Source organism: Perissodus microlepis, chromosome 3 (assembly GCF_051167445.1).
Source record: "Perissodus microlepis isolate ML-2025 ecotype Zambia chromosome 3, ASM5116744v1, whole genome shotgun sequence".
NCBI classification, from domain to species: domain Eukaryota; kingdom Metazoa; phylum Chordata; class Actinopteri; order Cichliformes; family Cichlidae; genus Perissodus; species Perissodus microlepis.
The window spans coordinates 2,357,678-2,379,213 of NC_140463.1; the positions used below are offsets into that span (position 1 = coordinate 2,357,678).

Below are 21,536 nucleotides of genomic sequence, written 5' to 3' on the forward strand. Positions count from 1 at the left end.
ATTTTGTAGGTGAAGAGTTCAGACTTATTTTGCTGTAACTGCATGTTGTGCCTGCATACGTGACAATTTGTTGCAGAACTGAGCTTGATGTTCCAGAAGATAAGCGCGGGCAGGACGAGTGACAGGATGCACCTGCCGTGGAGACGAAGACAATGTTCTTTTCAAATTATGTTAAAAGTCATTGTGGTTTTGATTTGACGTATGCATGTATTGTATCTGCTTAATGCATGAAGGGGCGTTGTATTACCCCAACCCTATAAAACCTTTGGTTTGAGTATTGTTTGAGAGATCAACACTGATTCTGCACAGTGTTCATCTCCCACGCGTGTGGTCATTAAAATCAATTGTTTGACCAAGCTCTTCTGGACCATGGTTGTTTTTACTCTCGGCCTCAATATTGAACCCCTAACAGGGGTCATTGTTGAGGTGTTAATATATTGTGAAATGGAAAATCAAGCCATGATAAACATTCCCATGATCTGCTGCACTTTATTTATTATGTCAATGTTTTCATGAAATCTTAGCTGGACCATCACTTTGAATTATATTGTTTTCTCTTCCTCAGTACAGGTCTGATTATGTCTCCTACACAGACCCTTGCAGGTCACACAGTTAGAATGCATCCCTAATGATGTAGAAGAAGCTGACGAGGCTGGGTCACAAAGACCACGACAAAGGTCACTTGACAACACTTGAACAGCTCCATCAGCCTAGAGCTCCTGTTAACTCTGTGAATGCAAACAGAACAAACACCTGGAGAAGGTCCAAGCCTAATGGAGTGCTCCCATTGGTTCCTCCTCTCAGGAACACTTTAGCTTAATTCCTTCATTCATACTTCACTTCCTGTTTGTTTTTACCTTTAACTCACCTGCAGAAACAGTCAGAGCAGACAGCAGCAGCACACACACACCTGTAACAGGAGGACAGAGGTCACTGAGGGTCACTAAAGGTCAGAGGTCATCATGAGGACAGACAGGTGTAGGAACATCAGCTCACCTGCAGCAGTCAGCAGAAACAGGCCTGAAACTGAAGAACACACTGATCAGAGATCAAATGGTCACATGACCAAAGAGAAGCATTCAGCCTGCAGTGATTGGTTGCTGTTCCCACAATAATTCACAGCGCCATCCAGTGGTGGAAACACAGATAATATCTTGATGCATGCTCAATCATCCAGGTAAGTAAATGCCAAAAAGTTGATTCTTTTCATCCTGACGTTTTCAGTGGGAGAAACGTTTCGTCACTCATCCAAGTGACTTATAATGTATAATGTAAACAGAATTGGTCCTAGCACTGAACCCTGTGGAACTCCATAATTGACCTTATGGTGTGAAATGAAGTTTTATTGATTATAAGATACACTATATATCGGTTTCATATCGGTATCGGCAGATATCCAAATTTATGATATTGTATCTGACAAAAAAAGTGGTATCGTGCCATCTCTTGTATTTAGTAGCCAAAAACTGATCCACCCAAAGGATCGGGTCCCCCGACACAAACAGAGTAATATAGTGTACTCTGTTAAGTGCCAGGAGGAATGCCAGTATTTATACATTGTCTTTATCCTGTCTTCCTTCTCTCACCCCAACCGGTCGCAGCAGATGGCCCCGCCCCTCCCTGAGCCTGGTTCTGCTGGAGGTTTCAACCTGTTAAAAGGATGTTTTTCCTTCCCACTGTCGCCAAAGTGCTTGCTCATAGAGGGTCATATGATTGTTGGGTTTTTCTCTGTATCTATTATTGTAGGGTCTACCTTACAATATGAAGCGCCTTGAGGCGACTGTTGTTGTAATTTGGTGCTATATGAATAAAATTGAATTGAATTGAATACATTGCAGAAACCAAACAACCTCTGAATAAGAGGATGGCACAACACAGAAGAGCCACCTCGTCAGGCCAGGACTCTGCAGTCTGTTTACACCTACAGGCCAGTGGACACTCTTTCAAGGATGAGGATGTAACATCCTGGACAGGGAGGAACGCTGGTTTGAGCGCGGAGTCAAGGAGGCCATTTACATTAAAAGGGAAAATCCATCTCTGAATGGAGGAGGGGCCTAAGGGTACATCTTTCGCCATCTTACAATGCTGTGATTGCAGCCATTCCCCAACTCTCTGTGAATGGGACTCATGGTTATTGATCAACGGGCTTTGATCAGAGACCATGACTAATGAAACATTTCTCCCCCTGAAAACCTTACATCCAGATGAACAGAATCAACCTTTTGGGATACAGAGGTAATAATTTTGGAGAAATGTTTAAAGAGAAGATTGGAAGTAATATGAAGGAGACTCACAGCAGAGGCAGATGATCCATCTCAGACACTTCTCTGCAGGTTCTTCACAGTTGTGACCTCCATAACACCACAGTCCGCTCGTCTCACCCTGGCTAGGTATCGAGCTGGTGGGTAACAGGCGTCTTTGAAAACGTCGGCGCACTATTGCAAATATGTGATATCTTAATAAACCGAGCAGATATTTGAAGTTTACACAGCTACATTCTCGCCTGAAAATATCTTAAAAGTTTATTTTGTGACCCAGAAAGAGTAATAAAAGTTATATTAAAATGAAGTAGCTGCCGCTATTGTTGGAAACTGGAATTTCCTGGCCACGCTATGAATTATGGGATATTGTGGGGCACGAAGGATACACCCAACCAATCCTTCAAATCTGGGGAAAAGGAGGACACATTTGTTGGGCACATTTGGAGCAGCCTTCAAATTTGGACAGCCTTCGTCACATTGCTGTAACGTAATTGACTAAAAATGCGTTATCTTAAGGATGCTACCCCTAAATTTGGGCATAGCTACAGATTCTTAGGATCCAGTTTAAAGTTTTACAGGTTCAATGTGAAGCTGTTCCTTAGAAACAAACAGCAGCAGTACTGAGCTCACACATTCACTGCTGTTCAGATCTTTATTTTGCAGCTCTGTCACACATCACCAGTTTAACCAGTTTCTGCACCTTTGATCTCAGTTGACTTTATAAGAATGTGACATTTTTCTGGTTAATATTATTATGTTCTTTATATACAGCACTTCACACCTCCAGACTCACTAACAGCTTCTTACCCTGGGCAGTTCAGACTGTTATCCTCGTGCCCACCCACCTATCTGAGCCGTGGTCTGACTAACCCTCATCACTCAGGCCACTCATGCATGGACCCTATTCAGACCAAGTCCTTTTAAACCGTTTCAAAGAAACAGTCCTCCATTGTGTGCCTTTCTTTGTTTTTGTATATATCACTCTAGTATTTATTTCTTTTGTTTATTTTTTCTATTTTTACTATGATAATTAAATGCTATTCTATTCTATTCTATTCTATTCTATATTTTTGATCACTATCTGATAATTTCTCTGTTATAAGTGACCCCTATAGGGATCATTTTATTTTGAAGAACAATCATGTGATCCATCCCCTTTTTGATTGATCAGATTCTCAAGCCCCGCCCCTTTCCTGTGAATTTGTAGGTTAAACCCCAAGCTAACTTAGCGAGCTGATAACCAGCTTTGTGTGACTGCTTATTATGATCAGCAATGTTGGGATAAGTGATTCCAGATAATAGAAAGATACCTTTGGTATGTTTAACTTGTTTCTTTTTAGAGGAACAGAACTCCTGTTTACTTGTTCCTCTTTGTCCTCATCATTTTGCATCATGTAAGAAAAATTTATTTTATTTTCTATAAACAATGTTATTTACAAAGGTATTAAAAACAGATCAGACAAACTGACATGATTAAAATAAAACAACACAAAACACAGAAAATTAAACAAATGTCTGTCTGACCAGATCTGTTTTCAGCTGAACATATAAGTGCTCGTATGAAATGAAGTAAAATTAATTATTTATTTCAGAAGGTCCAATGGGAAACTTAATTCATGGGTGAGTCTAAACACCCTATGGCTAATAACTGTAGTAATCAGATTACAACTGTTCATATCAGGTGAGTGAAAGCTTTCATACCTTTACGTTTCCAGCAGAGGAACAGAACCAAACCTGGAACTAGAACCAGGAGAAGCCCAGAGACCAGACCTGCTACAACTGGGACCACGAGAGAGAGAGGAGGAGGAGGATAGGTGGATGCTGGGAGAGGAGGAGAGGGAGGACACGTAAGACCAGTTTCTACAGGAGGAGCAAAGTTTGAGGAGGTGCTTGGAGGAGGAGGACAGTGAGGAGGAGGAGGACAGTGAGGAGGATGGATGATTTTGGGAGGATCTGCAGGAGAGATGATGAAGATGGTTCAGTCATTTTAGTATCAGGTCACATTGTTACATCAGCTTTTAAACAGGAAGTGATGTCAGTGTTCTGACCTCTGACCCTCAGAGAGCTCCGAGGAGACTCTCCACTCCCATCAGTAGAACATGAGTAGAGACCTTCTTCAGCCTGCGTGATGTTAGTGATGATGTGCTCTGGTTTATGACCAACAGGACTTCCTTTGATGAAGAAATAAGCTGTGACTGTGTCACCATTCCTCTGTCTGCAGCGCAGAATGACATCACTTCCTGTCCTCACAGGAAGTGCAGGGATCTCCAGGATGACACCTTCATCAGACCATCAGAGACAAACAGAGTTAATGAGAGCAGAGTCACACAGAGACAGAGACACAGCTGGAACATCTCACCTGTAGTGTCTGATTGGATACTGAAGGAGACTCTGTCACTCTGCTGTCCAGAGGAGTCCTCACACCAGAAGGTTTCATTGGGAGCAGAAAGATCCACAAAACACGAGGAACCAAACTTCATCCAGAACCCTGAACCAGCTGCTCCACAGACCTCAGTGAGTCCTCCTCTGGTCCTCTTCACTGTCCATCCATCAGCTGTCTGTCCATCATCAACACAACTCAGAGACACTGAAGAAGATCCTCTGAAGACCTGCTGAAGGTTTGGACTGACAGACAGAGACACTGGAGGACACACACACACACACACACACACACACACACACACACACACACACACACACACACACACACACACACACACACACACAGAGTAAATGCTTTTATGTTCTTGTTGGAGTCTCACTGATTGTTTTCTCTTCCATCAACTCACCTGCAGAAACAGTCGGTGCAGACAGCAGCAGCACACACACACCTGCAACAGGAGGTCAGAGGTCACTAAAGGTCAGAGGCTCCACCACCTTGTGTACCTGCACAGGTGAGGAGCTTCTTTCTCTGTGTGAATATGACCAAACAGATAAGCAGATGTTTGTGACAGTCACACTGAGGGGCCTGCAGTCATTACAAAATCACATGAAAGTTAGAACAGTTATGAGGGAGCTGAGTGTGAGCAGAGAGGTGGCATTAGACACCAGAGTCTTGGAGGAAAAAGTGAATGTTAGCTCAGAATTGAACATGTTTTAACACTTAGATTAGACCAAAAAACCTGATAGGCACCTAAATACATCTGCATAATCCTTCCCAACACCGTGGAGGACAGCAGGGAGAATTTAGATGCTCTCCAACATTAGATTAGATAAAACCATGACAAGCGCCGTTCCTTCGCTTGACCCCAGTTGCTCTCGTCTGCTTCCTCGTAACACTGCTCTTTATTGAGGTTACATGAATATGCATAGGTTCATTAACATAGGATATCTTATATAGATATACATGTGAACAAAGAGTACCGTCTGTGTATGTGTGTGTGTAGGTATGTGTGTGTGGGGTGAAGCTGTGACCCCATAAATGACTTCCCAAAATCTGCTGGCCTGGAAGTCCAGCAGGTCATCTAAACAAAAGGCACTTAGAGTAAAACAGACATAGATACGTTTATCCTACCATAAAACAAAGAGAAGGTACGACCTCTCCCATGCTCCCAGGATGTGGGTGTGAATGAAAGAGCACTCTGGAATGCACACAAAGTCTTTGCAGACTCCTAAAGATCACACATCCTATCACTACACAATTGATTATACACCTCTAAGCATATATGGATAAATATTTCCCAATACAAATGACAATAATACAATATAAATCCAACAATAGGAATAATCAGGGAATTGCACATTTCAACTATTTTGAGTCTATTGCACCGCTGAATATAGAATAAAAATTGCACAGTGAATAGGGCACTACAGCTTAGTTGTCCCCCCCTCCTTTGTCCTCCCATTTCCCCTCCCTCTCCCCTCCAGTGAGGAGTTAAACAGTCTGATGGCGTGTGGGACAAAGGAGTTTTTAAGTCTGCTGGTCCTTGACTTAGGGAGAAGCAACCTGTCACTGAACAGACTCCTCTGGTGTTTTATGGCCGTGTGCAGAGGATGCCCAACATTGTCCATAGTGTCCAACAGTTTCTTTAGGACAAAAAAGACCCTGTGATAGCCCATTAGACTGGATGTAGACTGGTGTATTGGTATACAATATACACAGAATAATAGTAGCTTTATTATTCTTAATATTTATACTCCCTATGAATCTTGTCAAAATGAGGAGGAATACCTCAGTAGGCTGGCTGTTATTAATGCATTTATTCAAGATAGTGATACTTACAGCATATATGTTTTGGGTGATTTTAATGCTGATCTCACAGACACCAGTTCTCAGTTTGCTAACCACTTAGCCCACTTTTGTGAAGATAATAATCTTATCCTGTCTACCAAAGTGTTACTGCCTGCAGATAGCTATACATACATAAGTGAAGCCTGGCATAGTACATCATGGCTGGACCACCGTATCTGTACAGCTGATGGACATGCAGCTTTAGCAAACATGACTATTAGGTATGAGGTAACTGTGTCAGACCATACACCTTTTGGTTTTACTGTGAATGTGGGACAAATGCCACAACAACTGGAAATAATATTGCTAATATTGCTACCAGTGTAAAATTAGACTGGTCAGCATTTAGTGAAGGGGACGTCTTAGCTTATCGTAGTAATACCGATATACGTCTGAACAACATTTCTTTGCCCAAAGAAGCTGTTTTGTGCAAGGAAGAATGTAAGAATGCTGTGCATAAACATTTGCTCTGCTCCATGTATGATGATATAGTCAGTGGCGGTCCTAGCCTGTTTGGCGCCCTGGGCGAAGACTCCCTCTGCCCCCCCCCCCCCACACACACACACACACACACACACAGGACAGAACTTTTGTCGGAACCATACTGAATTTCACAAGAGAAACACACACACACATATGAAGAGAGAGAGAGTATGCAAACAGCTACCAAACATCCATCATAATTCGTCATACAATGAGAACAGGACAAATCAACAATTAACAATGACTAATTAATATTACAATCTGTAACATAATGTATTGTTTGTTTAGTTGTGTGAGTTTAGTCTGTTACTGTTACTATTTTTACCATTTCTTCTTGGAGCAACTGTAACCCACATAATTTCCTTAGGGATTAATAAAGTATTCTGATTCTGATGGTTTCAGGATGACCTGCCATTATCCAATCACACATCTGCTTACCTGCATCTTTCGTTTCTCCTCCTCTTCTTTTCTATTTTTTCTAAACTGAGGACCCGATGGCTTTGAACCCAGGATTCAGATCATGAACACATAATGGGCTTGGATTTACAACATTATGAATGAAATGTGTTCTATTTGGAAACAGCAGGGCTCTCCTCCCCTTCCCACGGGTTGTGTGTGAGACATTAAATCATCAAAATATAAAATATAAATTTTAAATTGTTAGTGATCCCTTTGCCTCGAGTTCTAAAGTGTATATTTATTTTCTTACTCTTCTTATATTTATTGTTTGTTTACTTGCACTGCTGTAACTGGAGCCTCGTCGTCTCGTCTCTCTATATACTGGACTGTCTGTAGCGGAGATGACAATAAAGTTTACTTTGAATTCAGCAGCGAGCAGGCACACCGAGGAAAAACATCGGTGCAAATTATAAGTCTGTATCATGATGTCTGGTGTTTTCGTGTTTGTTGGTTTGTTTTTATTTTGTTTTATTTTGCGAGTTGGTTATTAGATGTCGCTCCAGCCAGTCAGAGAATCCCCCGCCGCCCCGCCCTCTCCTCCCTGTGCTGCAAGCAGCAGGCGCACCTCGCAAACGGAGGGCGCCCTTACTCCCAGCAAATGGGCGATAGAAAACCGATCGGTGCCTGTACCATTCCCAATATGCGCTGGCTGACGTCGCGCAGCATGAGTACGAGCAATTCTTTTAATTTTTTTATGCCGCCCCCCACCACGATGCCGCCCCAGGCAACCGCCCGTGTCGCCCGTATCTAAAACCGCTACTGGATATAGTGACTGCTCTGTATGAATGTGGTACACTGTTTGATAAACAATATAAGCCTAAGAAACCTAACATTAGACCTGGAAAGAACATGTAGCCATGTACCTTGATGAAGCTTGTGTAGCTTATAAATGTTGGGCCATGGCTGGAAGACCTAAACAAGGCCCAGAATTTGAACAGAAAAAATGTGCGAATGTCAGATATAAATATGCTGTTCGCTTCATAACTCAAAATGAGCTGAGAGCAGATTCTTTGGCTACTCGTTGCTGGAACGTTGAGCCACCAGCGTCAGTTATTCTGTGATCTGCAAGTCTGAGACTATTAGTCTTCGTGCGACCTTGTACTAAGTGGATTTTTCTGTGTTTGTAGATCTTCCCTGGACCCGTCCCTGTATCGTTGAGTGAGCGAGTGAGCGAGAGGAGCGTTGGAGGAAAAGGAATGGGATCGTTGCTGAGAGAGTGGAGTGTGTTTTCGGACCCTTCCCCTTCCCCTCGGACCCTGGAGCCCCAGACCCCTCTCCCAAACACTTTGAATATATTATCACCTGGTGAAATCACTGTAAATAAACGCAGTGTCAGCTTTTGCAAAGGTCTCCTGGTCTGCGCCTGAGTCCGCCTACAAAACCCTGTCAGGAGAGCATTACAGCGCGTTGTTTTACTGTATAAAAAGTGAATCATATCAGGACAATTGTGACATGAGTAATGACACAATAAGTGTAAGGACACATGAAGTATATTGCCATGGTGCTGGGCCGTGGACCCAGCGTTTTGTGTTTTATGATTATTTTCCTCTGTTCTAGTTATTCTGATTTTGGTATTCTGTGTCCTCCCCTTGTGTTCGTGTTCTGGATTTCCTGTTTTATTCTGAAGGTCTGTGTCTGTTGTCATTGTGTTCAGCTTGTATCCTCAGGTCGTCTTGTGTATTAGAATCAGCTGTGCTCCCACCTGTATGTCATTACCTGGTCTCCTTGTTTGTGTGTGTATATTTAGTGGGTGTCGGTCTGTGCTTGTTGTCGGCTCGTCTGTGTTCCATGGTGTTTCGTTCCTCGCTCTGCGTCTCTCTGCCCCGCACCCTATTTCGTATGTTCTCAGGTTTGTTATTTCGTTTTCCCAGTTTAGGTTTCTTTAGTCATTTGTCATTCCTCACTGCCTGTTCTGTAACTCCGTCACTTGGAAATAAACGTCACTTGCATCATCAATCTACTGCCTGCATTTTGGGTCCTCTTTCCCTCCAACACCACACGGCTCGCCTCGGCAGCCGTGACATATATGAATTCATTCATAGTTATCTGATAATAAAGCTTCTGGGTTGGATCACATCACTGCAGAACATTTAAAACAGTTTAAGTTTAAGGCTAGTTCCTCTTCTAGCACTCTGCTTCACAGGCTTTATGATTCATGGAAGACTACCAGACTCAATGCTGTGTATTTTACTGGTACCAGTTATGAAGGACAAAGCTGCAAAAGTGAGCTGTCTGGATAATAAGAAGAAACAGAAAAGAAAGGAATTAAAAGGGAATAAAAAAAACTCTCATGGCAGCCCAAGGTGTATGTGATGCTCGTTCTGAGTATACTGTTGGAGCCCACTGCACTGTATTTGGGGAGTAGGGGTAACAGTGTGATCTGATAGGCCCCACGAAGCCCCATGAAGGGTTTTGTGGAGAAGCACCAAGTGCTGGTGGCTCACGTAGTTGTGCAGCCTTGCAAACCCTCTAGCATCCCGTCAGAGTCTTTAACCCTGGGGCTGTTACCTTAAAGTGGGGTGCCGTGGCTGGGGTTCTGCAGCCTGTGCAAGTCCTAGAGGGGTTGGCGAATTACCCACCAAGGGTCTTGGCAGCCCTCAAGCTTGATAGCACTGCCCCTGCTTTTGTGCCAAGCCATTTGCAGGCCCTGTATGCTGAGAGCAGCCCCGGTTTGACACACGTTGCCCGTTGGGGATTAGCAGGCCTGCTGGGGTCCTATGGTGATGTCTTCTCACTGGCCCAAATGACCTTGGTTGCACCAGAGTCGTCCAGCATGACATCTTGACCATGTCAGTGCCACCAGTTAAGCACCTGCCATGCAGGATGGCAGGAGACAAACAAATAGCGGCCGACCAGCATGTACAGCAGAGCCTGCGACTGGGCTAACTCAGCCTAGCAATAGCTAGCTGCTCCAATTGTTACGGTGAAAAAGAAAGATCAGAGTCTCAGACTGTGTGTGGACTATAGACCACTAAATGAGCGCACTCTTAAAGACGCTTATCCCCTGCCATGCATCCAGGATACCCTTGACACGCTTTCCACTGCCAACTACTTCAGTACACTAGACCTGACATCAGGATACTGGCAGGTAGAAAGCACCTGCATTTTGTACCTGTAAGGGATTGTTCGAGTGGAATGTAATGCTTTTTGGACTATGCAATGCACCAGCCAGATTCCAAAGGCTAAATCAACAGAGTCCTGCCCGGGCTGCTGTGGGAGACCTGCTTAGTGTACCTTAATGACATCATTGTCCTGGGTCAGGTTAGCACCCAGATGCTGGAGCAGCTCCAGCAAGTGTTCATCAGATTGTGTGGAGCCAACCTAAAACTGAAGCCATCAAAATGCTGCTTGTTCCTGGAGCAGGTTGCCTATCTGGGCCAGATCATCTCTGCTGGAGGTATTTCCACAGATCCCCTGATAGTTCAACAAGTGGCGGAATGGCATACACCGCGGACCATCACAGAAGTGCATCAGTTTGTTCGCTTAGCTTCATACTATTACTACATACTACTACATTGTGGAGATATAATAGCCATTCCCCTACACATATATGAAATATTATATATTTTTAATATTTATATATCGCTCAATTACAAATATCTAGAATATTACAGAGGTGGCATATATGATTGAAATTTTACTCTAAACTGTGAACCATTGTTATTTATTATTTTACTGTACAAAAGATGTAACTACTGCATTTCTTGTTAAATGCTCAATAATCAAGGTAAGTAAATCCCCAAAAGGTTGATTCTGTTCATCTGGACGCAGCGTTTTCAGTGGGAGAAACATTTCGTCAGTAATCCAGGTGACTTCTTCAGTCTCAGCTGACTGCAGGTTTCCCCAATCTTAAAAACAGTACATTTGCATAATGACTGAAACCAGCCCACTGAAGGAACGAATGGGCTGGGAGGTCAGTGCCTTAATCATTGGTACGCATATTGTCATGACCATTGATCAACAACAACTGATCAAAAACCATGAGTACCATTCACAGAGAGTTGGGGAATGGCTGCAAGTGGTGCAGTGGTGCTGGTTTCAGTCATTACCCAAATGTAGTTTATAAGATTATAAACAGTACATTATGCAAATGTACCGTTAGGGTCCTAACCCCTAACCCTAACAGTACATTTGCATAATGTACTGTTATGCAAATGTACTGCATAACATTCTTCACTTCATCCATGTAGGCCGCCTCATCGTTGGTGGAGATGGCGCCCAACACCACTGTGCCGTCAGCAAACTTCACAATTGTGTTAGAGCTGTGGGTGGCCACACAGTCTGAAGTGTAGAGGGAGTAGAGCAGTGGCGAGAGGACACATCCCTGAGGTGCTCCTGTGTTGATGGTGATGCTGTTAGAGACACGTCTACCCACCCTCACCACCTGAGTTCTGCCAGTGTGGAAGTCCAACACCCATGCACACAGACACATTTTGCTTTTCCAGGAAGGCCATTAATTGGCTGTGAACTAACTTTTCAAGAATTTTGGAAAGAAAAGGTGGTTTGGAGATAGGCCTGTAATTTGCAAGAGCAGTTTTTTTAATCAGGGGATTGACTACTGCATGTTTAAAATCTTTAGGGACTACACCTGACATCAAACTGTGGTTTACCAGCTCGAGAACCAAAGGTCCGACTGTAGGTAACGCCTCTTTTAAAAGTCAAGGAGGAACAGCATGGTTTGGAGACCCTGCAGGCTTAAAACGACCCGCGCTCAAAGCTTTTAAAGACAGCAGCGCAGGAAGCAGAGACTGATGGGTCATGAGCAGAAGGGGAGAGATTTGATTCTCAATAAAAATGTGTGATAAACTTTCACAGGCTTCAGATGAGGGCTCGATACAGTCAGTATGTGGTGCACTAAGAACAGAGTTAATAGTTTTAAATAAAACATTGGGATTGTGACAGTTTGACAGAATAATGTCAGATGAGTGTTTTCTTTTGGCATCTTTTACAGTTCTTTGATATTGACCCCAAAAGTCCTTCAGCATCTGAAATGACACTTGTAGTTTGTCCGTTTTCGACTTGTGCTCAGCTCGACGACACTCGCGTCTGACAGCTCGGGTCATGTCGTTCAGCCAGGGCTCAGATTTAGTTTTAGGCAGTCTGGTTTTTAATGGAGCCACAGTGTCCAAGGCAGTCTGACAGGTGGAATAAAACCATGAGCTCAGTTCCCCAGTCTGGCTGCATGAAAACTTTCACAGTTCTGGTTAAAAACAGTTGGAGACTGGTCAGCAGTGGAGGAGTTAAAAACGCAACAGCACCGAGCAGCAGCTGTGAGCAGGGTTGCATCACCGGCTGTTAACAAGAATGGCAAGCCCCCCTCCTTTCTGCTTACTCCTTTCTGCGGATCAGGCTTTCAAATGAATTAAAAGTCTGTCTGGGGCTTTAGTTGACTGATAGACTGGAAGATTGCTGCCACACCACCTTCTTGGCCTGTGCTTCGTGCTGTGTATTGCGGCTCCTCCACCCAACGGGCACGGCAGGCCAAACATGAGAACGCTGATGATGCTCAACAATAAACACATTAGATGCACTTATGTACTATTTGTTCCTTTCATTCCACATGGTACTGTCCAAATCAGCACGTGGGATCAACTTTTAAACAAACGCACAGGTTTCACAAACACAAGAACTGCCACTCACAAAGTCTTACTGTCACGATCCAGGGTCTTTTGACCCAGCGTTTTAAGTTTTAGTTTATTTTTTATGTTTATGGTTTATGTTTAAGTTCATTAGGTTATATAAGATCATTTGTTTATTAGATTCCTCTTGTGTATCCAACCCCTGTTAAGTCTCCCTTGTCCTTCATGTGTGTCATGTCTGTGTTTCTTATGTTGTCAAGTTCATGTAGTCATGTTTGCGTTTCATTACATTTCATATTTTATTTTGAAAGAGGTCCTGTGTTCCTGTGTTTTGTTTTACTCTTCCCCTGTGGCGTCGTTATGTTCATGTTGTGTCTACTGTGCCTTTCTGTCCCATGTTTCAGGTCCTCTGTCTCCCCAGTCTGTTAAGTTTACATGTCTTGAGTTCAGTCAGTGTGTTTCCTGTTTTACTTTCACGGTCTATATCCTATGTTAATGTTTCTAGTTTTGCTTCCCTTGTCTCGTCCTGCCTAATTACTCCCAGCTGTGCTCTCCTCCTGTGGCTCATTCCCCCTCATTATCCCTCAGTGTATTTAAGCCCCATGTTTCTCTTTGTCAGTGTCGTGTCCTCCATCTTAGCTGTGTGATTCTCCCTGTGTTTCCATGTATGATTCAGTATTAGTTTTCCCAGTTTAGTTTTGTTCTTTGTTTCCCTTCCACGCCAGCAACAAAGCTGTATTTTTTGAGTTTACTTTTCGTCTCTGCGAGTTTGCGTTTGGGTCCTACTCTTGCTTGCACACAGCCGTATTTTGACACTTACACCAATTATATGTCACGCTACAACATTGGCCTATGGCATCAATTAGTACAGTAGATTGTACAATAATAGATAGAGAGGAAAAACCCAACAATCATATGACCACCTATGAGCAAGGACTTTGGCGACAGTGGGAAGGAAAAACTCCCTTTTAACAGGAAGAAACCTCCGACAGAACCAGGGTCAGGGAGGGGCGGGGCCATCTGCTGTGATTGGTTGGGGTGAGAGAAGGAAGACAGGATAAAGACATGCATCTTGGGAATCCCCGGCAGCCTACGTCTATTGCAGCATAACTAAGGGAGGATCCAGGGTCACCTGGTCCAGCCCTAACTATATGCTTTAGCAAAAAGGAACGTTTTAAGCCTAATCTTAAAAGTAGAGATAGTTTCTGTCTCCTGAATCCAAACTGGAAGCTGGTTCCACAGAAGAGGGGCCTGAAAACTGAAGGCTCTGCCTCCCATTCTACTTTAAATACTCTAGGAACAACAAGTAGGCCTGCAGAGCGAGAGCGAAGTGCTCTAATAGGGTGATATGGTACTACAAGGTCATTAAGATAAGATGGGACCTGATTATTTAAGACCTTGTATGTGAGGAGCAGGATTGTGAATTCTGGATTTAACAGGAAGCCAATGAAGGGAAGCCAAAACAGGAGAAATCTGCTCTCTCCTTCTAGTCCCTGTCAGTACTCTTGCTGCAGCATTTTGGATTAGCTGAAGGCTTTTCAGTGAGTTTTTTGGACTTCCTGATAATAATGAATTACAGTAGTCCAGCCTGGAAGTAATAAATGCATGAACTAGTTTTTCAGCGTCACTCTGAGACAGGATATTTCTAACTTTAGAGATGTTGCACAAATGGAAGAAAGCAGTCTTACATATTTGTTTAATATGTGCGTTGAAGGACATGTCCTGGTCAAAAATGACTCCAAGGTTCCTCACAGCGTTACTGGAGGCCAAGGTAATGCCATCCAGAGTAAGAATCTGCTTAGATACCATATTTCTAAGATTTTCAGGGCCGAGTACAATAACCTCAGTTTGATCTGAATTAAGAAGCAGAAAGTTAGCGGACATCCAGGTCTTTATGTCTTTAAGACATTCCTGCAGTTTAACTAAATGGTGTGTGTTATCTGGCTTCATCGGCGTCATCTGCATAGCATCATCCACAATTATTTTCTGTTGCGGATGATAAAGGATTCAGAAAGTTTATTCATGCAGTGAATCCAATGCAATTGTATACAATTCCAAGCAGGAAAATTTGCACGTGCTTCAGAGTTTGTATGTGCTTTGTCTCTAGGGGGCCACCGTAAATATACTTTTATTTATTCACTCCACATAAAATGCAATAAATATATTATAAAATACAGAAATCAACAATTTACATTTCAACTTTTAACTATTTAAAAGCCTTCACATCAAACATTATGTTAACAGTCATGTTTCTTGGTTTGACATTAATGTATATGGGGTCAAATTGACCTTATTGGCCCCTAAGAAACTCAGGGTGACCCATTCAAACTCAATGTTCTCAGCCTCATCTGAAATACTGATGTGGTTCTGCTAGAGTTGAAGATGTCATGGGATGCGGCCTTTGCATTCCCAGCACACCCTCACTATCTGTTTAGGTGCACCAGGCCTGCTCAGCATCCTCCCCCACCATCTGATCCAACTCACCACCAAGTGGTCATCAGTTGACAGCTCAGCTCTTGTCTTTACAAGACATACAGCTGCACATCTGGTGACACCATTACAAAATTATGGCTGTGCATTCGTGACCTGGGGTGTCTTGGTGTCATGTGCACTTATGGACATGGTGTTCATTATAGACAAACTGTGATTCTGTGCACAAAAGTCCAGTAACAGACTATCACTCAGGTTCAGATCAGGCCAGCCATGTAACACAGTTACGTTTAAAAATGAGTTGACACATCACTGTAAAAAACAAAAAAAACATACTGTTTATGCTTATTTTGGTGTTTAAAATTGATGTATTGTTTGTTTTAACAGCACAAACTGTCTCAAGTTGTAGAAACTCCTAATTAGTGGAGTTTATACCTGATACTTGGGAGTGCAGCCTTTTCTAAAGTCATACAAATATCCAGTAATTAATTCATTCTTATTAAAAAGCTGTCATGACAGCCATTATGTCTGACCCTGTAAACAGCCATAAACCTGTCACCATGACTGTAATGAAGATGGATGATAAGATGTAGCCAGTTTTGTCTAATAATAGATTAATTACCATGTTGACATATTATATATGTTATATTATGTTATAATATACAGACTGTGAGCTGCTGTCAGAGTCTCTGCTCTAAATAAATGAGTGAGGGACTCACTGAGGAGGAGGAGGAGGCGCAGAGGGGTGGCTGCCGGCTTCATGGTGTCTGGATGTCGACTGAGTACGTGGTCGTTGAGCTATGGAGCGATACCCGGCTTCATCACTTCCTGTTCTCACGTTAGCGTGCTGCTGTGTGTCCGGCTCACAAAGGTGAAGTGTCCCAGCTGTCCTTCTCAGTCCATCACAGCTCAGAGAGCACAGGCTGACTATGACTCTGCTCATTATGGGGTCTTCACCATGTTGGTCCCACAGCATTAACTATAGTCACAAACACATGACGTAGTGAGTAATCATCATCTTTGCTTCTGTTTCTGATATAAACGGTGCTGTGAAAGGTTTTAATGGTCCTGAATTTAAAGACTGCAGACTGCAGCAGTTTCAGATCGTCTCTCTGATCACCAGGAGAATAAAAACGAGGAGACGACTTCAACGTGATTCATCTGCACCTTTAAACAACTTCCTCACAATAAAACAATTAATGAAGAATGTATGATTGTATTATTATAATGAGATGATCATGATGACCACGTGTCTTTCACAGAGATTACATTTGTTGTGCAGATGATAAAACAGCAGAGGTTTTGTCTTGTGCAGTTTGTCACTTTAGGTGTCAACAAGCTGTTTTCACACCATTTAAAGCAGAAGTCAGACTGCAGATAAGATCAGCTCAGCTCTGTGCTGTGGTTTAAACAAGCTGCTGCTGTCTTCATGCACAGAACATGACCCAGCACTGTGTTTAAACATGTTAATTAAGCAGGCCACAGCAACCTCACATCAAAGTCACACACCCAACAACCAGAGTACAACACAGTATGACACAGACAGGCTGGGTCATCAGAGTTAATGTCATGGTCCTCAGGTGTCCTCAGGTGTCCTCAGGTGTCCTCAGGTGACCGTTTGTCTTTTGGTCAATTAATATTCTTTGATTTATTGTGACTCGTGGTTCTGCTTCTCTTGGTTGTGCTTTGGTAGTTTCTAGTCCCGAGGTTTCTGTTAGTGTGCCTCTGCTGTATGCCATGTTTCATGTCTCCATTGTCTTCATGTTCGTTTATCTACTGCGTCTCTGTTTCCTTTCTGTCTCCCCAGTCAGCTACGTTCCCATGTCTGTTTATTCCCCAGTCCCAGTTTCAAGCCCACGTCTTAGTGTGTCTTATGTTTCCAGTTTTATTTTGATAGTCCTGTGTTCAGTGTCTTCAGTGTTGCTTCCTCCCTGTCCCATTATGTGAGATGTGTTCCAGCTGTGTTTCCCTGCTGTTTCTCATCCCTTAGCCTCTGTGTATTTACTCCCCTGTCTTCCTCTGCCTGTTGTCGTGTTGTCCCATGTTGCTGCGTGTGGTTTCCTGTGTCCCTGGGTTTCCTCACACCTGGTTTCTTGTTCCTAGTCTCCCAGTTTCTTCGGCCATTTCTCAATTCTCAAGTACGCAAGTCCGTACTCGCATTCTCGCTAGTCCAGACTTCCCAAGAATGCAGCGTGATCATTCTACAGTTGGAATGGTAGTGTACTGATGACATCACAGGTCTGGAGTTTTTACTGCCGTCCCCTCTTAATTTAACACTGATTAATATTTGCAATGGAAATTACACATGACATGAAAAAGTTATACATGATGAAGTAGTTATTTTAAGCAAAAAAGATCATTTAAAAAAGTATCTTAAGCACTTTCGCTTTTACATATGCTCATCATCTGTTTCATAATCTCTAATAAGCTTCATACAGTTAAGCACAATCACTACATGACAGAAACGCAAGCTTCATCTCTCTGTTAATAAACACAATACACATGTATGTGTGAATAGAAACAAACAGGTGAGATGCTAGAACATTTTTTTTTTAGTAAACACTCAAACCTACAACAGACAGCTGCTGGGGTTTGGAAGAGAACTGAACTAATATTTCAAATATAATCAGATCATTGTTGGAGCAGCCTTCAGCATCTCCATGTATCAACATGCTGGTTTTGTTTCCTCCTAAATTAAATATGTTTACTGTTAGATTTAATTCAGACTCAGCTGTTTAAATAAGAACAGCACAATTTAAATTAGTTGAAATATTCAGGTTCAAATATACTGACAGCTCTCCGAGTATGACTTTAAAATAAAACGGTCCAGTTATGAAGCTGAACTTTAATCTGAGCCAAACCGATTTACTCAGGAACAAATCGAACGCTGAAATAAACCAAACATAAACATCCATCCACTCGCGCTGGAGCCTATCCCAGCTGACATAGGGCGAGAGGCGGGGTACACCCTGGACAGGTCGCTAGTCTGTCACAGGGCCAACACACAGGGACAGACAACCATTCATGTTCACATTTAGATTGATCAATTAACCTATCCCCACTAAGTGCATGTCTTTGGACTGTGGGAGGAAGCCAGAGTACCCGGGGAGAACCCACGCAAATATGGGGAGAACATGCAAACTCAGGACCTTCTTGCTGTGCAGCAACAGTGCTGTCATGGGGCAGCACGGGATATAGGTTATCTAAGTCTTATATGAAATATAAGTTATCTAAGTGACTTATATATCATGTTTAACCTAAGTAGTGAAAGACCGCGGGGGGATTGAAAACGATGTGCCAGGAGTTCCCTGTTGTCGCCGGCTCTAGAGAGTCTCGACCTCCCGGTCGGCTATGGAGCTGGTGGGGTAACAGACGTCCCCGAAAACGTTGGAGCACTTTTGGAAATATATGATATCGTGATAAATCGAGCAGATATTTGAAGTTTACACAGCTACATTCCCACCTAAAAATATGTTAAAAGTTTATTTTGTGACCCAGAAAGAGTAATATTTACGTTTTTAGCCGCGCTCTTTGGCCATTGCCGTGTTTGAGTTAGGGATGAAATGGGTGCTCCGTCCTGATGTCTTAACCCTGCCCACAGGTAACACACCTGTCGTTTCCATGGAAATGAGCCAGCCTTTGTCCAGGATGATGTCACTGCTGATGTCGCCACTGACTATCACTTCTGACCTGATGGATCTCAGAGTGATGGAGTTGAAGCAGGAACTGTCTGAGTGTCTTAGTGACTAGTTTCTGTGATGTTTTCTGCTTTAACTGCTTTAAGCAGCAATAAAACAAACATTACAGCCCAGATACTGACACAGAGAATCAGAGTCATCCTCACAGAAACAGGATTAAAGTGACTCAGGAATGTGAACTATGGCTGATATAAGAGGAATATTTATTTATTAGGTTTATTCTATGCTGATGAGGTTGGCCTGAGGCCATGTCCACAGTAATACATTTTTGTTTGAAAACATCTTTTTCTCTTCGTTTTGGCCTCCTGAGACAGAGTTTTTGGTCAAGGAAAACAGCGTTTTGAAAACGCTCTCCAAAGCGGATACATATGAAAATGCAGTTTTCGCGTCGCAGTGTGGACAGCGAACCTGGAGCATGACTAAAATGCGTCATCGTTTTCGATGACGCATTTTAGTCATGTGATGCAGTCATGTGACCAATTAAACTAAGATAGCGGAGGTCATTATTAGTGATGGGTCGTTCGCGAACGAAATGGCTCTTAGAGCCGGATCTTTGAAGTGAACGATGCGAGCCGGCTCCTTATTGGGAGCCGTGGGTTTTTTTCTTTCTCCTGCCCTCTCTTTCACTTTTTTTCGCTTCACGCTGCAAGTCACCCTTGTGTTTGCGCTGAGCAGAGACGGCAAACAGAGCCTTGCGTTGCGCTGAGCTGAGGGGGCGGGGCCGTAGTTACACTCGCAACAGCAGTAGCACACAACAAGAGCAGGAGGGAGAGGGAAAGAAAGAGAGCCGGGAGCAACAACAAGAGACAACACCGTCACACTGGAAAGGTACAGTAAAGAAAATGAGTGACACCAAGAAAAGAAGCAAAGTCTGGAGCCATTTCAATCTTATTGACAAAACAAAGGCAGAGTCTACAAGAAAAGGATATCATATAGAGCCGGCTCCACAAACAGCACGCACAGGCACCTAAGAACTGTCCACCCATCAGTGCAATGGGAAGATAAAACGCAGTCAGTTGAGTGTGATATTAATATTTCTAAATACCAACCTTTCCCTTAATTAAAGATCTGGGCGTTCTTTTTTTCCCCTTTTTTTCCCATATTTTAATTTGTATTTTATGGTGTTGTGGTTTGCAGTGTTTTGTGTTGTTTAAAAGGAAAAAGCTGAAAATTTAAGTAGTTAAAAGTTGAAATGTATGAAATGTAAATAATTGGTTTCTGTATTTTATAATTTATTTATTACATTTTATGTGGAGTGAATAAATAAAACTATATTTACAGTGGCCCCTAGAGACAAAGCACGTACATGCTCCAAAATACGTACAAACTCCAAAACACAACAGTAGTGCTCCAGGATGCTAGGGGGCAGTGTTGAGCTTTTGTTACCTCGTGGCTACACAAGCCAGCAAGTACCAACGACCGGATTGGGTGTGTGGTAGTAACAGGTAAATGAAGTTTTTTTTTTTTTAATTATTTGAATATATATGAGTGTTTGTGTATAAATACAAAAACAATAGACATATGAATTCAATTGTGTAATTTAAGTGATCTAGTAGCTCTGTTTTGGAAGTTCAGTTAACGCTAGGAATGTGTTTTGGAGTTTGTACGTGTTTCACCTCTAGGGGCCCCATAAATATTTTTTCAGTTTCAAAGTAAATAGTAAGTAAATAAATGTCAGAAAGAAATGAGGCAGGTCGAATCATCTTGCGTTTCACACATGCGCAGTACTGGAACATAAGCGTTTTCGGCCATTTCAATGTGGATGCATAACTCTGTGAAAATGACTGAAAACGCTACTGTGGACGCGGAGCGTTTTCTGACGAAAACGCCGTTTTCAAGTGTATCCGGGCTAGTGTGGACGTAGCCTTAAAGTGTGTGCATCAATAAGCTGTGATGGAAACAGGAACAGAGTAAAGACAAACATCACACCTCCAACTAAGACGAGTCCTCACAAACAGAGCTGATCTTATCATGACGGTCACTCCTGTTTTTAATGTGAAAACAGCTCACTCACAGCTGAGGTGTCAAACTGTCCTTCACAGGACTTCTGCTTTTCTTTAGTTTTAATAAATTCATTGTTTGCACATTTTTATCTCTTCAACTCCGTGACCACAGAGAAAAACAGGAACAAGACTTCTTACTCTGTCTTAAACTGAAAGGAAGAAAATAGCAAAAACAACCTGCAGCTGTCGCCTGTGACAAAGTGGATGAGCAGTTGCAATGGTCTCCATTGGTCCCATATGTGTTTACCTTAGTGATGTGACGTTCTGTATCGAGGCTTCAAAGCTTGTGTTGAGTAATGGAGGGGGCGTTTCCGCGATGCGCAAGACCAGGTGAGCCATCAAATGTCATGATAATATAGCATGCAGTAATGTTACTAAATGATATAACAATA

General features: G+C 42.7%; 1 protein-coding gene across 1 annotated transcript; it reads right to left on the reverse strand.

Moving 5' to 3' along the window:
• Positions 1-1,916: 1,916 nt before the first annotated feature.
• Positions 1,917-5,105, reverse strand: LOC146389408 (uncharacterized; the record flags this gene model as incomplete). Its single annotated transcript, XM_084912460.1, has 5 exons — positions 1,917-2,435; positions 3,963-4,214; positions 4,310-4,540; positions 4,621-4,902; positions 5,051-5,105. Coding segments are annotated over 5 exons (999 nt in total), but the record flags the coding sequence as incomplete, so codon positions are not given.
• Between the last annotated feature and the right edge of the window lie 16,431 nt (positions 5,106-21,536).